Genomic DNA, 25,824 nt, shown 5'->3' with positions numbered 1-25,824 from the left:
TGTGGGAAAGTTCGTCTTCCACGTAACCTGTCGAGGAGGTGCAGTGCCCGCGGCACCTCAGACTTCCTAAATTTTGCTTTACCACGTGTATTCCCAACAAATCTGAGCCCTAGGGGCACTGGGAAAGGACGGCTCAGGCAGGGGCTGGATCCATTCTGCTCTCCACCGCAGCCTTCAAGGGGATCCCGGGGAAGTTGCCAGAGCATGGATTGGTTGTCTCCCAGTGTTTTGGCTGCAGTTGTCCAGCTCCTTTGGGATGCTGCTGTGGCCAGGGAGAGGGATCTGATGAGATGGGGAAACTGAGGCAGGGGCCAGGTGCTTGAGCACACATGCTGATGGATGGATGGGGTTTAGAGCTGGGGTTGTGCTGCTGTTGGCACCACAGGGAGCCACAGAAGGAGCTGCAGCAATGGGAAGCACAGCCTGTGGCTGGGCAGAGGCAGCTGGGGCAGTCTGGGAGGACCACACCAATTTGTGGCACCGTGTCCCCAACCAGGTCCCACGGTCCGTAGTGAGAAACAAGTCTTGCAAGATGCAGAGTGTGTGCCAAAGCCCCTCAAAGAATCAGAACCGTTCAGAAGGGACCTCAAAGCCCATCTCATTCCACCCCCTGCCATGGGCAGGGACACCTTCCCCTATCCCAGGCTGCTCCAAACCCCGTCCAACCTGGCCTTGGACACTTCCAGGGATCCAGGGGCAGCCACAACTTCATCCTTCTCTTCCTAAAAGAAGGCCCTGAAGCAGCTTATGTTCAAGCCAGGCATTAACTGGGAAATGAAGATCCACTTTGACCCATGCCCAGAGAGGGTGATGACCAAGACAAACCTTCCCCTTGACCCAGAGGCATCTCTGAGAGTACCAGGACCCAGTCATGATTCAAGGTTTCTGGTCTACACAGTCCTGGGGGACACTGCCATGGGTGCTTGTGCAGGGACTGTAGCAGAGCTCCATCCCGTTTTGTATGCACCTCGTGGTCCTGGGGCTCTCCAGGCACAGAGCTGCCCCCCTGCCAGGCCCCAGCCTGCTCCTGATGGGCAGAAGGGTGCCCTGGAGATGGGTGCCCCACTTTGTGCCCTGCACGTGCCAGGGTGACAGCACATTCCTCGGCCCATGGTGCTCCCCCTGCACGGCACCAGCTGCATCCCCACAGAGCCCCAGCACTCCTGGGACTGGAAGGGCCTCTGGAGATGTTCTGGTCCAACCCCCTGCTCACAGCCTGCCCCCTCCCTGACCTTTGGGGTGCCCTGTTCGGCTTGTCTTCTGATCTGCCCAAGCTGTCCCCAGAGGTCTCCTGGCACCCAGGCATGGGATCTAGCATGGGACAACCCCGGCAGCATCCTGTGAAGAGGGACAGGGATGTCCTCGCCCTGCTACAGCACAGCTGGGGGTCACTGGTGGAGAAGAGGCACTAACACCAAAGCCAGCAGCAGGGTGGCACAGCTGAGAGAAGAGGGGCTGCATCTCTCTCCCCACCTCTGCTGCTTTCAGGCCAATGTCCCTGGTGCTGGGAGGGACCAAACCCGGGGCCGAGGGAGCCAAATCCCAGTGTGTCACACACGTGTGGCCGGGGAGGCTGTGCCGGGCTCAGCCCTCGCCGCGGAGCAGGCGGCAGCCTGTGTGACAAGCCAGACCAGCATGGTGGATGGCAGTAATTATCGTGCCGCCCACAGCTGAAGGGGAGCATATGGTAAGGAAAAGGAAACTAACTTGTATTTTTCCGCACCCCCGGGCTCAGCCTTTCTGGGGCTGTCACAGTCGATTTGTGCTGCCTGAGCTGTTTCGCCCCGGCCGCCTCTGCATCCGGCAGCTCCCTCGCAGGCAGCGGCGGGGCTGGTGCTCGGCGCCCGCTGCTCCCGCAGCCCCCCGTGCCGGGGACGCGGCCGGCGGCTCCGCGGGGTGCGACAGCCACGGCCCCGCTCCCTGTCCCTGCTGGGACACGGCAGTGCCGGGGCGGCGGCGGGAGCTGGATGGGCCAGGGGTGCTGCCATGGATGCGTTTGGAGCCACGGGGTTGAAGGGGCACCTTGGGATGCAGAATCCCTGAGGAACCCTGGACAGAGCCGGACACGCACCCCGGCAGGGGGCTGGATTTGGGGAGGTCTCTGCAGCAGCCCTGGGTGATCCATCAGCTCTGAGCTGTCTCTGCTTTCCAAACACACCAGGCTTTCCTGAAGATGGGTTATTCCCCACGGGAGCTCCAAGGCAGCCCCTAAAAGCCACCATAAGTCCTACACAGAGCCCTCCCTGAGCCACTGCGTGTGCCGCAGGCAGCCATTTGTAGGGTCCTGCAATGGTTTGGGTTGGAAAGGACCTCAAAGATCATCCAGTCCCAGCCCCTGCCATGGGCAGGGACACCTTCCCCTATCCCAGGCTGCTCCAAGCCCCATCCAACCTGGCCTGGGACACTTCCAGGGGCCCAGGGGCAGCCACAGCTGCTCTGGGCACCCTGTGCCAGGGCCTCCCCACGCTCACAGGGATGAATTTTTCCCTACTACCCAATCTAACCCTGCTCTCAGAGTGTCTCCATTGCACTGACACCCTGGCACGATGTGGTCTCTCAGGGGGCCTCTCAGGTGGCCCCAAGGTGGCCAGGATCTAGCTGAGAGGGAAAGCTGCTGCCTCACTCCATACTCTCTCCTGGTCAGTCCTCTGTCCAAATCCTCTTGCCAAAAGCAAGCCAGGAAGAGGTAGATGCAGCGGGCAGCTGTCCCTGTTGGAAGCACGGTGTTTTCTACACCAGTTCATGGCCAGTGGAGATTTCTTGGGTATGGGAAGAAGTGGGATCTCTCCATGGAGCTGCCAAGAGGCGTTGGGGTGGGCGAATCCTGATGATATTGGCGTTGTCATGACAAGGAGGGTCCAATGCTGGAACTGAGCTCGTTCAAGGGTCATGATCCCCTCCGTGGCACAGCGCTGTGTAGGCACCACCTGGGCATCTTTGCCAGCATCACCACAGACTGGTTCATCTCCCAGTTGGGCATGGATTCACCCCTGGAAGGTAAACTTCCAGTTTTCATTGAGAAAGGGGACGTGGGAGTTTCCAGATCCTTTCCACACCTGCTGCCAAGGGGCTCCTGGAAGAGGCTGGACCAGGACACTGTTTCTATGCAGTGGGATATAGAATCGGTTTTCTCACTATTGCTGGTGTCTCACTGGTACAGGGTAACATCTCGGGGTCGGGTTTGGGTACAGAATCTCTGAAAACAGCACTGAGCCTTGTGGGAGGTGGGGACCAGGATCTGGCTGGTTTGAGACCTCAGAACTCTTCAGGATGAAACACCAAATCAGGTCACCCAGGCACCCTGCTTGACCCAAAGAGGGAGGATTTTGCAGGGGAGTCTCCTTCACCCTGGTGGTTGCTGGTCACAGGGTGCAGCACCAGCACCCCCAGCATCTGGGGGAGGTTATTTCTTTAGGAATAAACTCAATGAGCAGGAGAGCTCGGCCCCTCACAAAGCCCTCAGCAAACACCAATAGAAAGAGGGGACATGAGGAGAAGAGGGCTGCACCCCTGTGCCCTGGAGCTGCCCTTCCCACAGCCAGGGTCACCTTCCTGGGCTGGTTTCCAGCCCCTGGCAGCCACACAGCCTGGAGAGCAGGACTGGGGACAGCAGCCACCGATGGAGCTCCTTCCCCTGCTCCAGGAGGTGCCTGTCTCCATCCAGCTCCATCCTGGGCAAACCGGCTGCAGTGCCTGGATGCCAGAGGAGGGTGGCACGGGCAGAGGCTGCTGGTTTTTAGCACACGGCCCGGAGAGCCGCTGACCCCCGGGCACGGCGCGGGGCCCATCTGTCGCGCCAGCCTCTGGCCCAGGGACAGCTTGCACGCCATGGTCCTGAGCATTGCTCAACGCCGGGGCCGCGGCCCCCGGGCACGGCCAGCTCTGGATTCTCCCTCCACAGCCGGTGCCCCCAGCCCCTCCAGCAGTGCTGGGCCCCCCCATCTGACCAACATCCCAGGGATACAGATGGAGAAGTAAAAGGGGGCTGTGCAGCCCCTTGGCTCATCGATCACCCGGGGTGGAGGGATTATGATGTGCACAGAGAATGGGAGCATCAATTAGTTTCCCTCTAACGGCAGGAGGAGGATGGGGGCTCTTGAGGGGGTGGGGAGCATCCTGAAATGCAGAGCTGAATTCCCAGGCTGGAGGAGCCGAAGGATGCGGCCGGGGTGCAGGGAACTCTTTCCATGTCTGTGTTCCCTCCTCGTGCTGGATCCCTTGGGTTTGCCTGTAGGACCCCAAAAGTGTAACCCCCCACCCCTGGACTCCCCACCTACTCCAAGAGGCCTTTTTTGGGGAAAATTTGGTTTGAGGGGAAAAAACACCAAAACCGAGCTTAACTCCGCCAGCCAGGGCTGAGTGAATGGGAGTGGTGGGGTGGGCTAGGAAGGAGAAGACCCCCGGGAAGCTGCGGCTCGGTGCCTCCTCCCCCTGCGGGTCTCTGACCTCCCGTTTGCCTGTCAAGAGCGAGCTCCGCCACCGAAACACCCCCTGTCAAATTAGTGAGTCAGAAGACGTAAGAGAGACCACCGCTGCTAATTTGTACATTAACTGGTTCTGACAGAAATATTTCACAAGTGAAAAAACAGAAAATGTGCCTCAAGACAATGTGCAACTTCCGTACCAGCAAACTTCTGCTTAACTGTGCGGTGCCCGAGGAGGGGGGACCCCCCGCCCCGCCGCGCCCCGCCGGGAGCAGCGGGATGGGTTTAGCCCCGGGAGATGCTCCTGGAAGGCTGGATCAGGCCCTGAGCCGTGGGAGTGGGGCGGGCGGCCGCAGATTCCCCAAAATGGGGGGGGGGGGGGGGGGGGGGGGGGAGATGAGAGGGGTGAGGCGGGGAGGGCAAGGGATCCTGGCACCGTTCCCCATCGGGAAAAGGGAAAGGGACTGACAGGGTGGAAGGGGCTTGGTGAGAGCCCCCTCCTCGCCCCACGACAGAGGGGTGCTGCCCCTCCACAGCACCCCTCTATCACCCACCCTGCTTCCAGCAGCTGCCGACATCGGGGTCTGCTGCTTTTTGCCCCCAGCCCAGCATACGACCTGCTGGGGCTGTCCCCGTTGTCACCATGTGGGACAAGCGTGGGTCACAAGCTATGGCCACTCTGCCGGGAAAATCCAGGGGTGCAGGCAGCTGCCAGCTGTGCCCACGGGAGAGCAGCAGGGTGCAAACCCTCCCCGGGACCCACGGGAACCCTGAGCCACCGCAGCACCGCAGCTCCTTGTCGCCACAAGCGGCCCTGACCAAAGCCGGTGGCCGAGCCCCTGTGCCGAGCCCCCGGGCAGCAGAACCCCATGGAGAGGAAGCAAGAACGAGGCGGCTGCCGGGGCTGCCTTGTGGCCCCTCACGGTGGCCTCACGCCCTGCCCGGGCCCGTCCCCCCCGCGCGGGGCTGGCACCGGTGCGTGTCGGGGCGCGGGTGGGAGCAGGTCCTCGGGCCAGCAGCATCGAGCACATGATCTGTTGTGGCAGGTTCCCTGCAGCCTGGAGCCAGCCCCGAGCGAGCGCTGGTGATGGCTTTAATTGCTTTCAGATTCGATAGCCCAGCCCGTGACAGCCCGGGCGACGCGGCCCCAGCTGTGCCGGCCCGGACCCTGCGCGGCCCCGCGCCCGCTGCCCTCGGATGGAGAGCCCGGGAGGAGGAGGAGAGGAGCCGTCCTGGGATGGGATCTTCCTCTTCATCCCGGCAAAGTCTTCTCCTTCCTCATGTGTGTCTGGGTGACCCCCTGAGCCTGGTCCCTGGGGAGACCCAGCCGAGGGACAGCGTGGCAGCCCAGGATGCCATGGCAGCCCTGCTGTGAAGCCACCCGACCATGTGCCACCGTGACCCCCAGGTGAGCACCCCAGAGCAGCTCCACCCCCACCCTCAGGGTGCAGCTCTGCCCCATTCGGAGGTGGGGGGGATGTTGGAGGGCTCTGCTCCCCCATCAGAGCTGGGGACGTGGGAGGTGGAGGGTCCGTGATGCCGCTGGGGCACAGGCTGGTCCTCTCTGTTGGCTGCTTGTGCCCTCCCAACCTGCAGGGCCCTGTCAGGGGACGGGGGACTGCTCTCTAGGTAGTCTGGGCCTGACACAGATCTTGGGGGGTTTCTCCCCCATCCGAAGGGGGAAGAAGCTGACCCCAAGCATCAGGCTCCCACCCCACGGGGTGGTGGCTGTGGGGGTCAGCTGGGGATCTCCGGGGTGGGAGGATAAAGGGCTGCTCACCACCTACAGTGGCACCCGTGGGCTGGCCCTGACCCACTGGTGCCTGTGCCTACATCCTCCTCCTCTTTCCCGCTGGTGCCATGGTCCGAGGTACCTCCCCCGGCTCCAGCCCAGCCCAGGTGGGTGCAGGCAGCTGCAGGATCCCTGTTTCTCTGCCTGGCACTGGAGTGTGCGCGAGAGAAGCAGGATGAGCCCCCTGGCACCCAGAGCTCACCCACGCACGCAGCAAGGCGGGGGGTGCCAGCCCGAGCCTCCCTCCTGGCACACGGTGGCAGTGATGACCGTGCCATGTGTCCTTCCTGAGTGCGACCAGCCGGGAGCCCCGGCCCCAGCGGCGCCCGCTCCCTCCGGGGGTGCTGGGGTGGGGATGGGGCTGCCTGCAAGGAACACCCGCCCGTGTGCCTGCAGGCTGGGCAGCAGCAGCAGCGGCTGGTGCCGGTGAAGGTGAAGGCTCCTCCGTGGCTCGTCAGCTCCTGGCAGAGCGCGGGACGCAGCGGAGGATGAGGAGGGGGCCGCTCGCATCCCGATCCATTATTGCGGGCAGCGCCGGCGGGCGCCCGGGGCAGGGGCTGCATTATTGACGAAGGGGAAGGCAGGCCGGGGCGCAGGCAGGGACCCTCCTGCAGGGCTCAGCCCCGGGCAAAGCACTTCGCCTGCGCCGCAGAGCCGCAGAGCTGCCAGGCCTGGCCCGGGGCAGCGGCCGCAGCCGCCGCAGCCACCCACCGCAGCCTGGTCCTGCGGCCGCAGAGCATCCCCCGTGCCCGGGCCGGTTCTGCGCTCAGGGCACCCATCGGCACCCCCGGGGAGGGTGATAGAGGTGGGCAACAACACCCTTGCGATGCTCACGCTGGCACTGGTGCTGCAGCTCTGCCCCCCTCAACCCAGCGCAGCGCTGGTGCTGCTCTTTTTTAAGCTTCACTCTGTCTCCAGGCGGAGATTTGTGGCGTAAAATGCACAATATGTTCTATCTGCCCTGTGGGAGCCATAAAATATTCACCAGCAGCTCCCATTATAGTCAGAGTGAATCACAGAGAGCGCTCGAGCCCTCGCTCCCTGACATGCCCCTTCCCCGAGCAGCCCCGGCGCAGCCGCGGGGTCCCGGCGGTGCCAGGGCCTGAGGAGCGGCCAGAGCCCGACCGGATCCCACGGCAAGGAGCCACATTCCCGCCTCTGCCCCCGGGAGATACTTCCCCAGGCTCAGCAGGTCAAGGGGTGGTGACCGTGCTGATGAGACGGCGACTGCCTTAGAGAATCCCAGACTGGTTTGGGATGAAAAGGGCATTAAAGTCCATCCCGTTCCACCCCTGCCATGGGCAGGGACACCTTCCACTGTCCCAGGCTGCTCCAAGCCCCATCCAACCTGGCCTTGGACAATTCCAGGGATCCAGGGGCAGCCACAGCGTCTCTGGACACCTGTGCCAGGGCCCTTCATGTTCACCTTCCCGAGCACCCTCCAGCGTGCCCAGGGAGGAGCAGCACCGGCCCTGCGGGTGGAGGGGACCAGTGGGACGGCAGCAGCAGTGGGGTGGGCTCACATGGCCCTGGCAGCCTGCCCTGCTCACGCCGTCCCACCAGATGAGCTGGGGTGTGGACATCCCTGGGGTGACTTGTGCTGTCATTTTTGCAGCCACAGCTGGCTGAGGTGTCACAGCCGTGCCAGGGCAGTGGGACAGCCCCTGCCTGCTCCCTGCCCCAGCTGTCACACCTGTGCCTCTGCTCTTCATGCGGCTCGGTACGAGAGCGCTCCTCCTCCATCTCCCCTCCCCAGTGTCCTGCTGTCCATCCTTCCCTTCCATCCGTCCTTCCCTTGACCCGCTGCTCCCTCTGCCCATCCCCATCTCCCCATTTAGACCTCAGGCTTAAGACTGACAGAGCCAAGGGATGACAAATTTCCTGACGAAGCAACACCCTCCTCCAGAGCTGATGTGTCAAACACAATTCTATCTTTTGCCACACAATTATTTGTAATTATAAAGCAGTTAATGTTGCCTCAGCCCTCGGGAATTGGGCACAATTAGGGTTGGATTTCACCTCCACCCCTTCCACGGCTACACTGCAGCTCTCAGCCCGGTCCGTGATGCTGGGGGTGTTCTGAGGGCTCCCAAAGTGTCCAGACAGGATCATTGTCCTCCACTGATATCCACGTGCCTGCTCCTGCGAGATGGTGCCCCCTCCACCCACCAGCCCACGCGAGTGTCCCCGGCTGCACCGGGCACTGCCGTGCCAAGCTCCTGGCACAGCAGGATTTGCTCCCAGTGCGTCGTCAGGCACGGGGCTCTCCAGGACGTGGCTCCAGAGAGCCGTGGCCGTGGGAAGGCGGGACACGATCACCACTCGGGCCGGTCATCACGACAAGATCCACCACCAGGTCACTGAGATGTCCCAGCGTGTCCTTGGCACTGAGCAGCGCCGAGCGGGACGGGGGGACCCGTGGTGGCCCCACAACCCACCGGGATCGCCGGGAGGCGGCAGCGAGGGGCTGCACGGCCGCGAGGGTTAAACCCGGCTCCTCTCCCCGAACAGACTGAGGCAGAGGAAGGAGCGTGGCAGTGCCCTCCCCGCCAAAATTAACTCTCCATCTGTTTCTCCCCGGCTGAGGCTGATGGCTTGTGACAGGGCCTCCTGAATGCAAAGATGTTTCGCCCGGAAAAATCTATTACAAGTTGCTGTAAGAAAGACCGAAATCCCCTCCTTCTGTCTCTCCCTACTGGTCTCAAGGTGCCCACCCCGGGCGAGAGCGGGCTGGCAGCCGGCCGCCTCCGCTCAGCCGGAAAGTTCTCCCCGCGCCAGGCGGCCTCGCCGCCGGACAAAGGGCACGGCAGGGAGCAGGGGTGCTGCCCTGGGTGCTGCGGCAACCAGAGCTGCTCCTGCATCCCCAGGCCGGGCACGGTGCCGGGGATGCAGCGGGCACGGCCATGGCGCTGCCCGGCATGGAGCGGGTGGGGAAACTGAGGCAGGAGGAGCGGGAGCGCATCCAGGCGGATGGTGGGTGCCCTCTCCCGGCCACGGAACAGCCCTGCTCGGCCCTGCGAGAGAACGCCGTGCATTTTATGGGAATTTCTGGACTTTGCTTTTGTTTGGCTTTATTTCCGCTCCTTTCTGTGCCCCCGTGCCCCCAAGTGCAGCTAAACAACAACTTCGAATTCCCCTTTTTTTTGGTGCTCAGCTCTCCCCCCCAGCACACCACCGATTGTCACTGCTCCACGGAAATGCCTTCAAGACCCATTGCTTTGACCCCCAAACCTGCCCCCTCATCCCTTTCATCTCTTCCACAGCAAAACCAGGCAGCTTCAGTAAAAAACAAAACTTTATTTGGTCCGTCAGAACCTGAGTTTGAAAACCACCCATGGATAATTCGTATCATACAGGGATTACTGATCTGATTTACAATTGATAAAATATCCTATGATTCTGAAGAGCTGGACAGTATTTACAGGGTTAAAAATATTCACAGCTCAGAAAGACAGAAAGAGAGAGGAGGAAAAAAAAAGTGAAGGACAAATCATCCCAAGGAGGAAGGAGCTGAAAAGAGAGAAAACGGAACAACAAACAAAAATACGGACAGAGCTTGGCTCAGCAGCCCCGGCTGGGGGGGCTGGGAGGGTGCCAGGGCAGCCCACCCCCCTGCCACCCCTCAATCCCTGGGGGACACAGAGGGACAGGCTGGGCAGAGCCCCCCACACCCCCTGCCCAGCCCAGCCGCTGGTGCAGGGTTTGGGGTGCAGGATTTGGGGTTCTAGACCCCCCAGCACAGTCCCTGCCAGAACACGGTCCAGTATTGCCCATCACCCCCCCTCAGCTGAAGGTCCACACAGCTCAGGAAGGAGAGGGCACACAGGGGGACCCCCAAAACACACACACACACACACACACACACACACACACATCGAGTCGGAGAGCCACGATGCCCTGAAAACGTGGGGTGCAGCTCCCCCCAGGATCAGCCCCCACCTCGGAGCACCCACGGGGCCAGCAGCACCCCGAGGTGCAGCCCTCGCCTTGTGCTCACTGCCTCCTGCAGCACTCGGGCTCTGGAGGAGGGGGCTCTCCCCTTCCCCCCAAAACCTGCCCTCCCCAGCACACGGACTCGTGGTAACTCCAGGGAACTGCTCCCCGAGCCCGGGTCTGTACCGGCTGCCCCCCCTTCCTCCATGGGGCACGGGGGGGCCCACAGGGCAGTGCCCGGGGGGCTGAGCCCAGCTCGGGCCATGGCTTCTCTGCAGGCACTGCTCCCCCCGGCCGCCTTTGCATAGTGACACTTGTGTGACAGGGTGAGCGGGCCCGGGGCCGCAGCCCCTGCGAGCAGCACCCCGAGGCCTCGCTCCCCACCTGGAGCTGAGGAGGAGGTGCTGAAACCTCTGAGTTTCACCCCAATTACAGCGAAAACCCCTCAGCAGCAGCTTTCTGCAACAACCCTGTGCCCTCTCCCCCGCTCCAGCCCTGGGACCTGGGATGGGTGGGGTAGGTGGGGGGTCCCCGGCATGGGTGGCACCATGGCAGCATGACCCTGGCACCCCCCGGCCTGACCTCAGCGCCACGCTGGTCCTGGCAGCAGACAAAGGGGGCAACGAGACAGCGGGAAGGGCCCGGGGACAGACGGAGGGTCACACAGACGGACAGACATCAGAGGTATATTCTTCTTTTTGCAGCGCCAGCACCCTGGCGCCGCGGGAAGGGGCAGAGTCCTGAGCGTGGTGCCTGGGAAGGGCCTTGACAGCAACCTCCAGCCCCTCCCTCTCCCACAGCCCCTGGGGCGGGCAGAGGGCACCGGGCCCAGCGCAGGTACGGGGCAGGTGGGATCCTGAGATGGCCCCGTGCCCCCAACCGCTCCTCGTAAAGTGCGTGGGGGCAGCAGTGCCAGGGCGGGGGGCAGCGGGCAGGGCTGGTGCTGGCCCTGAGAACTCGCCCCGGCCCCGTGGTGTGGGGCAAAGTGCTGGGGGTGCCAGTCCGGCTCTGCCCCACGGCTCAGCGCTGGCGGCTCGGGGGCACCCCGGGCCAGAGGCTCGGTGACAGAAACGGGCAGCGGGGCGGGGAGGGGGAGGCGCTTCGTCATAGGGGCCGGGGGCCGTGCAGCCCGGCGACCTCGGGCGTGAGCAGCGGGTTGTGGGTGCCCTTCGTCAGCATCCAGTCATTGAGGAAGGCCTGGGTGGCTTTGCGGTGCGCCAGGCGGTGCGTGATGGAGAAGCCAGCATTACCCTCCAGCTGGGACAGGATCACCAACACCTGCCTGTGGAGGGAGCCACGTGCTCAGGGCAGCAGCCTCCAGCCCGGCCATCCCTGACCTCTGCCCCACAATCCCATCTCTGCCCCAGGAATCCCACCAGTGCCCCGGCAATCCCACCTCCATCCTGGCAATCCCACCAGTGCCTCGGCAATCCCACCTCTGTCCTGACAATCCCCCCTCTGTCCTGGCAATCCCCCCTCTGTCCTGACAATCCCGTCTCTACCCTGACAATCCCACCTCTGCCTCGACAATCCCACCTCCGCCATGGCAATCCCACCCTGTCCATGCCCCCCTGCCAGCCCCTCTGCCTCACTCCCAGCCTCCTGCCAGCCCCGTGGCAGCCCCCAGAACCCACCCCTGCCTACCCCGGACCTGTGCAGGGGTGGGACGCTGTCCTGCGTCTTGAGGCTGCCGCGTGTGGACACCACGTTGAAGCTGTCGGTGCAGTCGCACTGCACGTGCAGGTAGGACTTGGGGTGCCGGTTCTCCACCACCACGATGAGCCCCGCCCAGCCGTGGGTCAGGTAGTAGCAGGTCATCCCCTCACGGCCCTGGGGCAGACAGCAGGGAAAGGGATGAAGCCTCCGGGCACCCCCGGCCCCAAATCAAAAGCCCTGCACTGGCATCTTCCACTCTAGCCAAGGGCTGCCCATCTGCTGGGGTGCCCCACGCTGCCCCAGGGAGCAAAGGGGGTGGGGATCCAGGGGTGGCAGCCAGAGCCGCCCAACCCCTGCCTGACCGAGGACACCACAGGCCCAGGCTCCCTCTGGCAGCATCACCCCCCTCCCCACTGCAGCCCCTGCCCTGTGCCCCCCACCCACCTCGTGGCGCTCGCCCTTGTTCTCGGTCAGCAGGATGATGGCATCTGCCAGTGTTGTGGGCTGTGCCTCCACCTGCTCCACCATCACCAGGCGGGAGCTGTAGATGGCCAGGATGTAGCTGGAATAATCAGTGGCTGGTCGGCTGCTGGTGGGACTGGAAGCTGCAGAGACACCCGGAGGAAGGGGGATCAGGGAGACTGTCACCAAGCCCACAGTGACAGTCCCCGGGAGCACGGTGCTCCTGAGCTGATGCATGTGCAACATGCAACCTCCACTCTCAGGAAGGTCCCCATGACGAGGACCAAAGGCTTTGGCACCTCTCCCTCCCCCAAGGCCCCTCCATCCCCTCACCCTGGGCAGCAGGGCCGGCCAGGGCAGCGCTCCAGTGGTTGAAGGCACAGCACACGACGGCGTATTCGCCTGGCTCCAGCATCACGTCACAGTTGACGAACTTCTTGACGGCTCGTTTGCTGTGGGCCATCAGCCGGCCCAGGCTCAGCTTGTTCCCACTGGTGAAGGTGGCCCGGAAAACCATGATGCACAGGTCCAGCAAGTGGCTGTCCACTGTGTCCGACCTCCTGGGTCAGGAAGGAAGGGTCACACGTCACCCAGGACACAGGCAGCAGATCCAGGGAAGAGCTATCCCACTGCCCCAGATATCCAGCCCCGGGAGCAGCCCTGCATTCAGGGGTTGGTTTCCAGCTAAACATGAGCAGTTCCCAAGATCTGGAGAGATGGTGATGGGGGCCCATCTCTGAGCTCTGTGACCCCGGGGGATGCCATGTGGTGAGAGACCAATGTGTTTGGATTTCTTCTTGGCCCACAGAATCACAGAGCTGTGGAATCATTAATGTTGGGAAAGTCCTCTAAGATCATCGAGTCCAACCGTTCCCCCAGCACTGCCAAGTCACCACTAAACCATGTCCCCACATCCATAAGGCTTTCAAATCCTTCCACGGATGGGGGCTCCACCACTGCCCTGGGCAGCTGTGCCAGTGCCTGACCACCCTTCCAGTGAAAAAATTTTCCCAATCTCCAACCTAAACCTCCCATGGTGCAACTTGAGGCCGTTTCCCCTTGTCCTGCCTGAAAGCAGAGCCTGACCCCCCCCCGGCTGCCCCCTCCTGTCAGGGAGTTGTGCAGAGCCACAAGGTCCCCCCTGAGCCTCCTTTGCTCCAGGCTGAGCCCCCCCCAGTTTCGCTGCCCTGCCCAGCTCACCTGCTGCCCTCCTGGAAGAGGGCAAACTCCAGGGCTGCGCGCTCCAACACCGTCAGCGACGTCACCGTCACCGGCCCGTTGGCCTTGTTGGGGAACATGCCCTGCACACGCACCTCGTGCCAGTCTGAATGGAGCTTGCAGATATCCACAGAGTCAAAATACCTGTGGGGAAGCTGGGCTCAGTCCCAATGGGGCACACTGGATGCTGCAGGACACCCACATTCCCTAGGGATGACCAGTCCCACCTCCCCCATTGTGACCCTGTGTCCCGTTTTCTGTCCCTGCCCTGTTCTCCACCCCACAGCTCTGCCTCTGGCAGTGCCATACTTGATGAAGTCGCTGTACTCCATCCAGAAGACGCCCTCACTGCTGCCATGGGGCATCAGGTCGTGGCGCAGGGGGAGCGGCCAGTGCGGCCACTCGTCCGACCAGCTGCCGTTCCAGGAGAAGCGGCCCCAGGGGTTCCGGAGACGCAGTAACCTGGGGGAAAGGGAAAAGTGTCAGAGACCCAGGAGGGAGGGGAGACCCAGGCAGCCCCCCACAAAGGACACCCCATCACTCCTGCCTTCCCAGAACTAATGTGTGTCCCCAGATGTCCCTGTCCTGCAGCTTTGGACCTGCTGCTGCTCCCTCTGCCCTTCCCTGCCCAAAGGGGCTCAGCTGGGTGCTGTGGGGAAAGGCTCAGCAGGGCAGAGGCTGCTGAGAGTGACATGGCTGAAAATACAGCATCCTACAGCAGCTCAGCTGTCAGGGTGGCACCAATTTCTATCCCCCCTCCATCCAAAGGTGAGCAGGATGCTCTGAGCACCTCACTGAAGTGAGAGAGCAACTCCATCCTGTGTGTCTTGTAAACCAGGTGAAACATTCTACCCCTGGACATGGAGCCAGCAGCAGGCAAGGACAGCTTCTATGACAACAGCATTTATGTGACACTCTAGGATGGTGTCATCCTTGCTGGCCATGAGGATGGGACACCAGAGTCCCCAGGGTCCTGTCCACCATGCCCTCAGTTGTCCATCCCCAGGGTTTCTGCTGGGACTGCTGGCAGGAGCAGCTGCTGTGCCACGGCAGGCTCCAGCCCGAGCTCACCTGAAGCCCTGCACATCCCGCACGTCCAGGATGGAGTAGGCGTGCCGGGGCCGGAGCCCCATGCTCTCGTAGGCCACGTCATCCACCTTCATGTTGCCTCCGCCACAGGACGCGCCCATGAGGAACCTGCACAGGGACAGCAAACCCTCGGGGTCCTGCCAGGCCTGGCATGGGGGGAAGCTCGTCCCTGCCACTCAAGGCATGGGACAGCTTCCCCCCAGGAGGCTGCTGGATGCTCCCTCTCTGCAACAACACAGTTGGGATCAACACCACTCCCCAGGCAGTGGCCAGCCCCTCTGGCCAGAGCTCCCTCTCCTTGCCCACAGGCACGCCAAGCCCAGGCTCCAAGGAGAGCTGCTCTGCACTGGGGAGCTTTGCCCAAACCTCCCCCAATTTCTGCCAGGCCCTGGGGTCTTGCCCACTTCTGCTGGCTGGCAGAAAGTCACAGAGAAGGCAGGTGGTCTATCAGCTAGACAAGTTGGCAGGGGTGAGGAGACTATTTGGGGCAGGAAGTCTGCACCAGTCAGGGGGACACCATGTGCTGGGAGCTATCCATCCATGTGGCCCCATACCCCAGCCTTCAGCCAACCCAGCTGCCCTCCTGGCAGAGTGATGAGCAGGGGGTCTCTGCTTTGGCTGTGCCCCCTCTAGACTGGCACTAGCAAAGATGTCACATATGGGTGGGGGACATGTGCAGGGTCAAGCATTCACACAACAAAAAAGCTCAAAGCAAAGCAAGTGGGCTCAGTGCCACTTCCTAACTCCTGCAAGACAGCAGCAACGTGCAGGGGAAGTTCACCAGGCTCTTAATTTTGTATGAGAATTACTCACAGGAGAAATAATTTCTTAGAGCTTCGAGTGGGAGCTCCACCAATGCTCCAGATGAGTGGCAAGGGTGGAGGACTCTGCCCCCGCTAATGCAGTAACCCCTCTCCCTGAGCCTCCAAAGACAAGAATGTTCCCCTCACCCCCCTCTCCAGTGTCCCTGCTCCTGCCTCGTCTTACCCAGCCTCCTTAGAACTCAGCATTTTGGCCCAGATGAGGTCAGTGTCAATGGGCTCCTCGCGAGGGTTAGTGGAGCTGACCTGCAGCATCAGGCTCTCGCAGGGGGCCCCCGTGAGCGTGGCCAGGCCTTCGATGGCACGCCCGGCCTGGAGGGCGAAGTACGAACCGTGCAGCTTGGCCAGCGCCTTCTCGATGAGGGCCACCCACAGCTGCTTCCTCTGGGCCTGCAGAGAGAGAGAGGGACACATCACCACCCTGGGCAGCAGGTGGGAAAGCCCCTCACACCCACCCCTGCCAGCCTTCCTGGGGCTGGAGAGGCAGGAGTAGCAAGGCCATGCCAGGGGTTTGTCACCTTGGCCATGGGTGATTTGTTCGCTCTCTGCTCAGTTTTGTTTGCACAGTTTAATTCCCCTTGGGAAAAAGTCCTGGAAGAGGCCTGGATGCTGACAGAGCTGCGCCCTGGGGTGCCCAGCAGCTGGGCTGGCAGGGTGGGCGCCCAGCCTGAGCCCCTTCTGTCCACTTCAACCTGGACCAAGGCTTCCAGAGCTCCAGGAGTGTTTGGACAATGCTCTCAGGCACAGGGTGGGATTGCTGGGGTGTCCTGTGCAGGGCCAGGAGCTGGACTCATGATCCTTGTGGGTCCCTTCCCAGTGAGGACATTCTAGGATTCTGTGATGTGGAGCACATCTGGAACAGCTGCCTTTAACTCACACACCTCTGCAAACCCAAACCAACACCCCTCTGGCAGAGGAGGTTGCCCAGAGCGCACACAGACATGGGACTGACTGGATGTCACCCAGGGAACACAGACACTGCTTCAAGGACAAGCTCCAAAAATTTGGACCAGCAAAGTCCTCTACTCCAGCACAGGGAACAACTACAAGGCCTAATTACAAGATGCAAGTTTTTTCCCAGCAAATGGAGTTTGGTATCCGGTGCTTGGAGAGCAGCAGGGAAAATCACTGGTACATTGTGACTGTTGTGACTCACAGGTGGCAGCCAAGAGCTGGCAGAGGAAAGGAGGGCAGTGAAGATTTCCTTCTGATGGATAAAGAGAGCTTATAAGTGCTTTTTGCTGGTTTTTGGGTCCTTCACTCAACAAAATCCATGTTGTTTATTTCTGCCTGAGCCACAGCCAGGGAGCTCAGATAGGAGCCTGATTTTCTTTTATTTTTAAAACTCTGTTTTTCCTTTTTTATCCCCCACATCCAGCTCCCACAGCTGAACACTCTGCAGAAAAATCTCATCACGATTCAGATGCCCCTGGAAACAGAGGCAAAGCAAGTCCAGCTCATGTGAAAACCTTCAATCTTAAAAAAACCCCAAAAGCAGACTTGAAATTCATGAAAGATGGATGAAAAAGGTAAAAACCAAGACAGGTAAATCTTATGCTGAAATAAAGAAATGCGTCTGTATCCTCTGTCTACTGAGAGGCAGAATGTAGACACAAACTCCTTCTTCTTCCCTTCTCCAAAGTTTGAGTCCTGTCCTGACATGGCTGTGTGTCAAAATGCAGAGGACTGCATTTCCAGAACGAAATCCAAGCCAGCAGTCCCAGTGCCTGTCTCCTCCTGACAGTGGTACTTTGTTTTCTTTGGCAGATTTTGCCGCCTGAGTTTCAATAGAGACGTTCTCAGTCTCCTTCATGGACATGATCCCAGCAAGTGCCCCTGGGCCTGGCAGGCAGGGCAGGGCAGGGCAGGGCACAGCAACGTCCTGGAGGGGCTGAGGGAGCTCCACTGATCCGAGCAGATGCCACCCCAGTGTGCTCAGAGCAACTGGGCACTGGCTCAGAACAGGCTGCTCCATGTGCCATCCCCTCCCTCTCCACAGTCCCTCCCTGGCAAAGCCAAGCTGCCAGACCTCCCCTCAGAGGAAGGAAACAGCTTTCCCTCAGTCCCTTGCAGTGCAAAGCACAGGTTAAAATGTTTTCCTTTTATGTGAAGAGTAAGGGTGGCTTTCCCTGCAAGTGAAGTGGCTGTGGTGCAACTGTAAATGAAACTTCTTCACTGCAAGCCTGGAAAATGCCAAAAGGGGCCTAAGTAGATGGGTATTATGGCCTCAAAGAGTTCAGCTGTCTTGCGGACACAGCAAAGAGCAGTGTCCTCAGCTGCAAACAGGGTGCAGCCAGTGCTGGATCTTGCATTTGTGTCACAGCATCCACCAGCAGCTTCAGGCTTGGGGCAGAGCAGCTGGGAAGCACCCGGTGGGAAGGACCTGGGAGTGCTGCTGGGCAGCAGCCCAACATGAGCCAGATGTGCCCAGGTGGGCAAGAAGGTCAATGGCACCTGGCACGACAAGAAGGACATTGAGGGGCTGGAGCATGTCCAGGGAAGGGAAGGGAGCTGGGGAAGGGGCTGGAGCCCCAGGAGCGGCTGAGGGAGCTGGGAAAGGGGCTCAGACTGGAGCAAAGGAGGCTCAGGGGGGACCTTGTGGCTCTGCACAAGTCCCTGACAGGAGGGGGCAGCCGGGGGGGTCGGGCTCTGCTCCCAGAGAACAGGGACAGGAGGAGAGGGAACGGCCTCAGGCTCGGCCAGGCGAGGTTTAGACTGGATATTGAGGAAAATTCCTTCATGGGAAGTGTGGTCAGGCATTGGAATGGCTGCCCGGGGCAGTGGTGGAGTCACCATCCCTGGAAATGTTCAAAAAACGAGTCAACGTGGTGCTTTGTGGCATGGGTTAGTGGGCATGGGGGCATTTGATCAGTGGTTGGACTTGATGATCTTTGGGGCCTTTTCCAGCCTTAATGACTCTATGACTCTAAATGCAGCACGAAGTAGGGGCCTCACATGAACCCCAGCAGTACCTCTTCCCACTGTCTCTCCTGGGAGAGCCTGGGGTGAGCCTCCCTGACCCCTGGAGCACTGCCCACCCTGTTCCCCCCCTTGGCACCGACCTGGGAGAAGAGCAGGTACCCGCACTCGTCGCAGGGCAGCATGTCATCCACCAGCACTGTGGTCCACGTGCCGTCCTTGCACAGCCGCACCTGGTAGGCACCCTCGGGGCACAGGGTCCTGGTGATCATCACCCTCTCCACCAGCTCCGGCCGCTCGGCCAGCACGGCCAGGGCACTCAGGAACCTGCCGGGCAGGCGGGGCGGCCTCAGCGGGGCACGGGCAGGCAGCGCGAGCTGCCCGGCCACGCAGCGCTGGGAGGGGGTGAGGCAGAGCATGGGCTACAGCCTGGGGGCACAAATGGGTTTGAGTAGGGCTGAGGGGGCCGAGCTGGAGCTGGAGGAAGAGGGGGGGGAAGAGGGAAGGGGAGGGAAGGTGTCAGCCCGGCTCACTCGTCCTTACCAGCAGTTTCCCAGCAGTCCCTGCAGGATGTCCGAGGGCCGGGGTGTGCGGAACACTGACCACTTCACTGACCGGTCCTTGAAGATGCTGCAGTTGATCTCGTGGGGCCGCAGCCACTGCTTCACCCGCTGCTGCACGCTGTCACCTTCCGGGAACCCCACGGACTTGGGCCCAGGGGGGAAACTGTCGTCTACAAAATTGACTTTGTTCTGTGAGAGCAAAAGGTAAGGAGAGCATCACTTGGAGCTACTTGGGACTGGAGGGCCTGGAGAGCCTTCCAGTGTCTCCCTGAGAAAGAGCAGAGCCCCTGGCCCTCCTGCTTGGTCCAGGCAGTCCCTTGCCAGCCCTGCAGGGGGGCAGGACTGGGCTGGTGTCTGCTGGCAGCAGCAGAGATGCTTTCTGGGCTTCGGGTCCAGCATTCAGCCTTGCCTCGGGCTCACCTCTTCAGCCCCAAGCTCCGGGCTGTGACTCCAATCTGCCTTTTTCTGTTTCACAGGAGCCTCCCCGGGCAGGGACCGTCTCACACTTTGTGCTGGTGCTAAAAGCTGGGCTGCGGGGGGCCTCGGCTGCCTCCAAAAGCAGCAAAGCCTGCAAACAGCAAGGCTGCGAGGAGCCACCTGGCACACAAACACTCCTCAACCCGAGCCTTGTCCCTGCCCCAGAGGGGACACGCTGGGCTTGGCAGCCCTGTGCCACCTCCCAGACACATCCATGGGGAATGGGAGGGGCAGCTTTTGCAATTGCATTCAGTCACACCACAAGCAGGCAAGCAATTCCAGAGTGAGGGTATCCCACATCCCAGCCCTCCTGCAATAGCTGCTGCGTAATAAATAAATAAATAGGATGGGTGGAAGGGCAGGTAATCCCACAGGCAATAACCACATGGATGGAAGCACAGAACTTCACCAAGTGGAGAAGTGGTGGCTTTTTCAGTCTAACACGGGGTGAAATGAGAACAGGTGTTTCTTTGTTATTGTTAATTAAATGAAATTAAATTCTTTCAGCAAAAGCTGGCTCTGATTTAAATTAGCTTTGTGCACACCGAACTAGTAGTTGACCTCCTCTTTTGTGGCAATCCTACGTGAATGCTTCCTTTTCGGTACCTCAATTAGCACCTCCAGCTCCTCTTTTGCAGGAGGGTGTTTTGCAGCTAATAGCTGTCCTGCTCTCTCAGGGGAGCGTTTGCCCCGTGCAGCTGAGGAGCAGCCACCGTTCCAGCAGCTCAGTCACATCCCGGCTGGGGACTGGGATGCGACCCATCCTGGGCTCTGCAGGAACCTGCTGTGCAGGGCCATGAGGACACGAGGGATGGCATTCTCCCCCTCTGCTCTGCCCTTGTGAGACCCCACTTTTGTCCAGCTCTGGAGGACTCAGCACAAGAAAGATGTGGATCTTTTAGAACATGTCCAGAGGAGGCCATGGAGATCCAGCTCCCAGGGCTGGAGCCCCTCTGCTCTGGAGCCAGGCTGGGAGAGCTGGGGGTGCTCACCTGGACAAGAGAAGGCTCCAGGGAGAGCTCAGAGCCCTTTGCAGGTCCTAAAGGGGGCTTATAAATAAAAGGCAAAGCAATTTTTCACATGGACAAATAGTGATGGGACAAGGGGAAAGTTTTAAACAGGAGAAATTTGGATTGGATATTGGGGGAAAATTCTTCCCTTTGAGGGTGGGGAGGCCCGGGCCCAGGCTGCCCAGGGAAGCTGTGGCTGCCCCATCTGTGGAAGTGTTCCAGGCCAGGCTGGATGGGGTTTGAAATAATCTGGTCTGGTGGAAGGTGAGGTGGGTTGGCAGGGCTGGAATGAGATGAGCTTTAAGGTCCCCTCCAACCCAAACCATTCTGATTCCATGATTGCAGTGGAAGAGGTCAGCTCTGCACTGCTCCCCGACAGAAGAGAAAGGGTAAAGCTAAAATAGGGACCACACACTGAGTTGTAAAAGGCATCCCTGGAATAGCAGAGAAAGGAAAACCCACAGCAGGAGCTCGAGCAGAAATGCTGGCAGGGAGCAGCAAGAGGGGCTGCTCCACATGACGTGGGGCAGGGGGACAACAGACGGAGGAGAACTTGTCCAGCCTGACTCGGCCAGCCTGACTCCTCCAGGGGAAGGCTGAACAGCCTGGGAAACACTCGGACAGCAGGGAGCTTGGAGGCTGCCTCACACGGCAGCCTGAACAGGAGCACTGGGAGGGACGCCGGGAGCGGAGCGAGCACAGGGGTGGGAGCAGCACTGTCCCTGCACTGCTGCCAGGCCTAACCTCACACCTGAACAGTGTCGGAGCACAGCCGAGGTTCGGCTGTAGGGGGATTTTTGGGGAGATGGCCCATGCTGATCTAACAGCCCTTTATGGGTGGGTTAAGGAGCACAACAGGCTCAGCCAAGGCTCTGACCAAGCACTGTGGCACGGGGCAGGCAGGCTCCCCTTCCTGGCAGTGCCATGCTGCTAATTCAGCCTGGCCATCATCATGATTCATCCTTCAGGCCTGATTCCTGATGTAACAGATGTTCCCTGCCTACAAAAGAGGCTATTCACTTGCCTAAAAGACGGGGATAAGCAGAATCTGGGTCTCTGCTATAAAGACACCCACGCCTGTTAGGAAGGACACGCAGTAATTTAAAAAAACCGCAACCCCAAAACAGGATCATTCTCAGAGCTTCCCCTCCGAGCCAAACATCTCTGTTCCCTGGACTGTGCACTGGAGGCACAGAAATGGACACGCTCCTCAGACCGGGCAGGAAAAGCCTTGTCTGTACGTCAAAATGGGACTGCAACTCCCTTTCCATCTGGTCCAGAAGAGCTGGAGGCTTCCCCCAGAAGGAGGCCAGAGAAAGCAGCATTCACAGGAGCTTTTAGTGCCATACAGGGAATAAAAATGAGGCCATCAGAGCGGTGTTTGAGGCTGAAACCCAACTGACTGAACCAGATACTTCACAGTGGGAAGGTGGGTGCTGGCACGTATTCCTGAGACCTTCAACTAGAGCCAGGCTACAGCTCCAGCTCAGCTGGCCTGCCCAGAACAGGAGGGGCCATTTGTGCTGCACCTCTGCATTTTGCAACACTCAAACCAAGAACGCCAAGGCCCAGCTCATGGTTCTGAAACACCTGCAGTTGCTGGCAGTGGCAGCAGTTCCTCTGCCTGCACTCTCATCCTGAGCCTCTGCTTGTTGCCTCCACAGACAGCAGTGCCACCAGCAAACCTGGACACACTCTCCCCGCCTTTCCCACCACTAGACACTGGAAGGAGATGGACTGACCACCTACAGGTGTTCCCTTCATCCCAGAAGTTCTCTCTCCTTGATTTAAAACACCACTGGGTTTCAGAGTTAACAGCTTTAGCACTAGGTTTTAGACTTCATCACCCTTGCACCGGCAGTGGGCTGTATGAGCTGTCTTCACCCTGGAGATTATTCTGCACCAAAACACGACATTTCAGTGTTAACAACCAGCATCCAGCTGCTGCAAGGGAAGATCCTTGGAACGCAAGGCATGGGAGGTGCTGCCCCAGAGCTATGGGGGAGGCAGAAAGGGAAGCCAGGAACAAGCAAGCACTCACCTCCCGGCAGAAGGTCACGATGTTTTCCCACAGGGCTTTGGCCTCGCCCTCATCCGTTTGCCTCCTCTTCTCCACGTGCATGCTCTCCCTCCTCTTGAGGGGCTTGAGGCCCTTGCGCTGGGCCACGTACTGCTGGGGCGTGTGGCAGGCGCCGCAGTGCTTGGCCTTCACCTCGTTCAGCAGGGTGCAGGCGGGACAGGCCCACTGGCCTGGCCTCTCCTGCCCGCTGGGCAGCGGGGCCGGGAAGAGCCGGGCCACCTTGCGCGCGGACGGGGCCTTGGTGCCGCAGGAGCAGCCGGCCCTGTCGCAGGCGCCGCAGTCGGGGCAGCGCGGGGCCGGCTCGCCCGGCGCCCCGTGCTCCTGGAAGCCGTGCAGCTTGGAGGAGCCGCACACCTTGCACTTCTGGGCCTGCGTGGGGTTCTTGAGGGTGCACTTGGAACAGGACCAGGTGGTGAAGTCAGGGCTGGAGGGGCTGCACGGGGTGAACCGCACTGAGTCCCCCACCAGGTTGATGGTGTCGCTGCCTTTTTGGGTGCTGCAAACCTCGCACTTGCCGGCCCCGGCGGAGTTGAGCAGGGAGCAGGAGCTGCACTTCCAGTGGGACGGACTGACCTCCATCTCCTCCTCCAGCACGCTCAGCCGTTTGTTGGACAGCAGGTCGGGGAAGCGCGCGGCAGGGGCAGCCCTGGCCTGGCCTTGGGGAGAGCCCTTCTGCCCCGCGGCGCCCGCAGCCGCAGGCTGGGAGCCTTCGGGGCCCGGCATCTGCAGCTGTGGGGGCACCTCCCGCCGGCTTCGGGGCACAGGGTTGTTCTGGAGCCCTGGGGAGAAGGGGCTGAAGGCTGGTATCTTCTGGGCCTCTTGTTCCATAGCCACTGGGCCCTGGGTGGCCACGGCATCACCATCAGAGATCTCTGCAGAGACTAAAGGCTGCGGGGTGGAGGGGGCCATGTGGAATCCGGCCGGGGTGATGACTTCAGGGACGACCAGCGCCTCTGGTGGGATCTTGGGCAGGGAGAGCTTGCGTGGGCCACCACAGGCAGAGCAGGAGTTGGCCATGGGCGTGTTGTGCAGGGTGCAGCGCTGGCAAGCCCAGCCGCTCTCCAGCTCCGCTTCATCGGGGCTCTTCCCCTCCGAGTCCTCGCTGCTGCTTTCCGCTTTGGCAGCCTCCTCCTTGGACGTGCCCTTGGGCTCCACCAGCACGGCAGGCTTGGGCAAGATGCCGTTGATGACGGGCAAAGGGGAGCCACTGGGTCCCGGCTCCGGGGTGAAGCCACACACCTCACAGGTTTCCTTGCCCAGAAAGTTCCTGAAGGTGCAGCGGGCACAGGCCCACTTCTGTTCCTCCACGCTGAGCCGCAGGATGTGGTTGAGGTCGGGCTTCTGCCGGGGGGCCTCGCAGATGGAGCACTGGCGCTGGCCCACAGGGTTCAGGAAGGTGCAGCGGGTGCAGGACCACTCGCGGACGGCAGCCATGGAGCCGGGAGAGTGGGAGTGGCTGCAAGAGAGAAGACACAGCGTGAGGCCAAGGCCATCGGGTACGCAGGGGTACCATGTGTTTCCTGGGCTGGCATGGTCAGGACCTTGCTTCCAGGAAGGGCACAGCCATCAATCCAGTCACTGGTCTCCAGGCACGTGCTCCTCTGGCACTGATAAATTGTCCAAGTGCATGGCAATGCATTGGCTCCCATCTAAAATGCTCCAGGAAGGGCAAAAGAAGCAGCCCCAGCACCCACTGACCCCATTCTCACAGTGGGGTTATGCCCTGGTGAGCAAACACACCACCTCTGTGCCCAACCCTGGCAACTCTGTGTTTGCAGCTTGTTTGGAGCTCTCTGGAGGAGCTGACACCCTGCTCTGCCTTCTTGCTGTTCCAACATCAATTCTTTCCTCCTTCTTTACTCCACCCCACCATCTCTGTCTCACTTCCTGTTCCTGTTTCCCTCCTCTCCTTTCAGCTCCACACCACTTATCCACACCGGGATAACTCTATTACCCCACGCCAGACACCACCAAGCCAAGGAAGGCAGGTTTTGGTGTGCAGAGGTGTTTCTGTCTGGCTGTAGATTTTGGGGCCAGAAGCCTGGCCCAGCCAGCCTGGGAGCAGTAGCTCTGTGGTGCACCAGTGCCAGGACAGCTCACCAGCAGCTTCCCAGCTCAGCAAAGAGGGGTACCATGTCCCAGCTCCAGCTGCTTCCCCACTTATCTGTGAAGCAGAGAGGCCATGATGCCCTTCTGGCTGCACCAGCCCTTGGTTTCAATCTCCAATGCTGCCTGGGAATGCCTGAAACCCTGATGGGAGAATGGGTCCAACACGCGCCAGAATCACCTCGTCCCAGGGCAGGAGGTCACAATTACGTTTTCTAGGCAGGTTCAATTTCCAGAAAGTGCAGCAGCAGCAGCAGCTCCACGGCCCATGGTTGCAGGGAGCAGCCTTCCCCCAGTGTAGCCCTCCTGGTGCTTTCAGGATGCCATGTGTGCACTCACACTGAGAAGAAATCCCAGGCCTGCATGGTGCCCTTTGTCCCCTGGTCAGGGTCATTTCCTGCAGCTTGGAACAAAGGTGGGGCTAAAGCAGAGTTTTCTGCTTCCTCCGCCTTCACACAAGGACAAACCAGCTCTCCCTCAGGTAAACACGCACCAGGAGCCCGGAGCCCTCTCTCCACGCACTCCTGCTCCCAGATAAGATGGCCAAGTCTTAAACCCAATCTTGAACCCAAGCTCCAGGTCAGCTGTGCCTCTCACCAGCAGAGCAGGCCCCTTCCAAGCCCTTCTACCCTGCTCTGCTTGCCTGAGACCACAGACAGGGTTAACTGTGCAGAAGAAGCCTCCAAGTCCATGCCATGCCCTCAGCTCTTCCCAAGAACAGCAAAGTCAGACCTCCAGAGACCACGAGCAGCCTAAGTCATGGGAGCTGCACCTCAGTGGGCTCACCACTGGCTGCCTCTCCAGTGTCCCTTCAACAACCAAGTTCAGCCACCACACCGGCTGGAACAAAGGGAAGGAGGGTGTTTAATCCCATAAAGGGCAGGCACAGACAGCTCCGAGACGCCGGTGCAGCCTGTGGAAGGAACCGGGTCCTGGCTGGTCTCCAGAATCCCAAGCAGCAGCACCTGCACACGCAGCTTCCCAAGGCTCTGAGCAGACTGCAATGCAGCAGCGGGGTCTGGAGGGGCAAAGGATGCAGCCAGAACCCCCCTGGGGAGGAGAGAAGTGACCCTCCCTTTGGCTGGTACATGAGAAACTCTCCTGGGAACACTCCAGCAGCAGCAGCAATCCTACCACATTTCCACAGCATGCTCCACAGCCACTGGAAGAGCAGCTCCACCTTACAGAGATCAGATGTAACCTTCAACTCCCTTTTTAAATCAAACATTTCTCTAAATAAAGCCTGAAATCAAGAAATCCATTTTATTGCAAGA

At 60.5% G+C, this 25,824-nt stretch overlaps 1 protein-coding gene across 12 annotated transcripts in view; it reads right to left on the bottom strand.

The window, feature by feature from the left end:
• Positions 1-9,493: 9,493 nt before the first annotated feature.
• Positions 9,494-25,824, bottom strand: part of CAPN15 (calpain 15) — a 56,753-nt gene continuing 40,422 nt past the window's right edge. For 11 of the 12 annotated variants that reach the window (XM_039560050.1, XM_039560051.1, XM_039560049.1 and 8 more), the window contains 11 exons: positions 22,406-23,900; positions 18,858-19,066; positions 18,458-18,641; positions 15,562-15,785; positions 14,557-14,682; positions 13,795-13,947; positions 13,468-13,629; positions 12,601-12,827; positions 12,250-12,410; positions 11,801-11,979; positions 9,494-11,431 (listed from right to left, as the gene is read on the bottom strand). In XM_039560050.1, coding sequence (XP_039415984.1) covers positions 11,254-11,431; positions 11,801-11,979; positions 12,250-12,410; positions 12,601-12,827; positions 13,468-13,629; positions 13,795-13,947; positions 14,557-14,682; positions 15,562-15,785; positions 18,458-18,641; positions 18,858-19,066; positions 22,406-23,900 — 3,298 coding nt within the window. In that variant the 3' untranslated portion in view covers positions 9,494-11,253. Of the gene's footprint in view, positions 11,432-11,793; positions 11,980-12,249; positions 12,411-12,600; positions 12,828-13,467; positions 13,630-13,794; positions 13,948-14,556; positions 14,683-15,561; positions 15,786-18,457; positions 18,642-18,857; positions 19,067-22,405; positions 23,901-25,824 lie in introns of all 12 variants that reach the window. The other variant, XM_039560056.1, reaches the window with a different exon arrangement.

This window comes from Corvus cornix, chromosome 14 (assembly GCF_000738735.6).
Source record: "Corvus cornix cornix isolate S_Up_H32 chromosome 14, ASM73873v5, whole genome shotgun sequence".
Taxonomy (NCBI): Eukaryota; Metazoa; Chordata; class Aves; order Passeriformes; family Corvidae; genus Corvus; species Corvus cornix.
The sequence above is the reverse complement of the archived record's forward strand: the minus strand, read 5'-3'. Positions and strand labels throughout refer to the sequence as shown.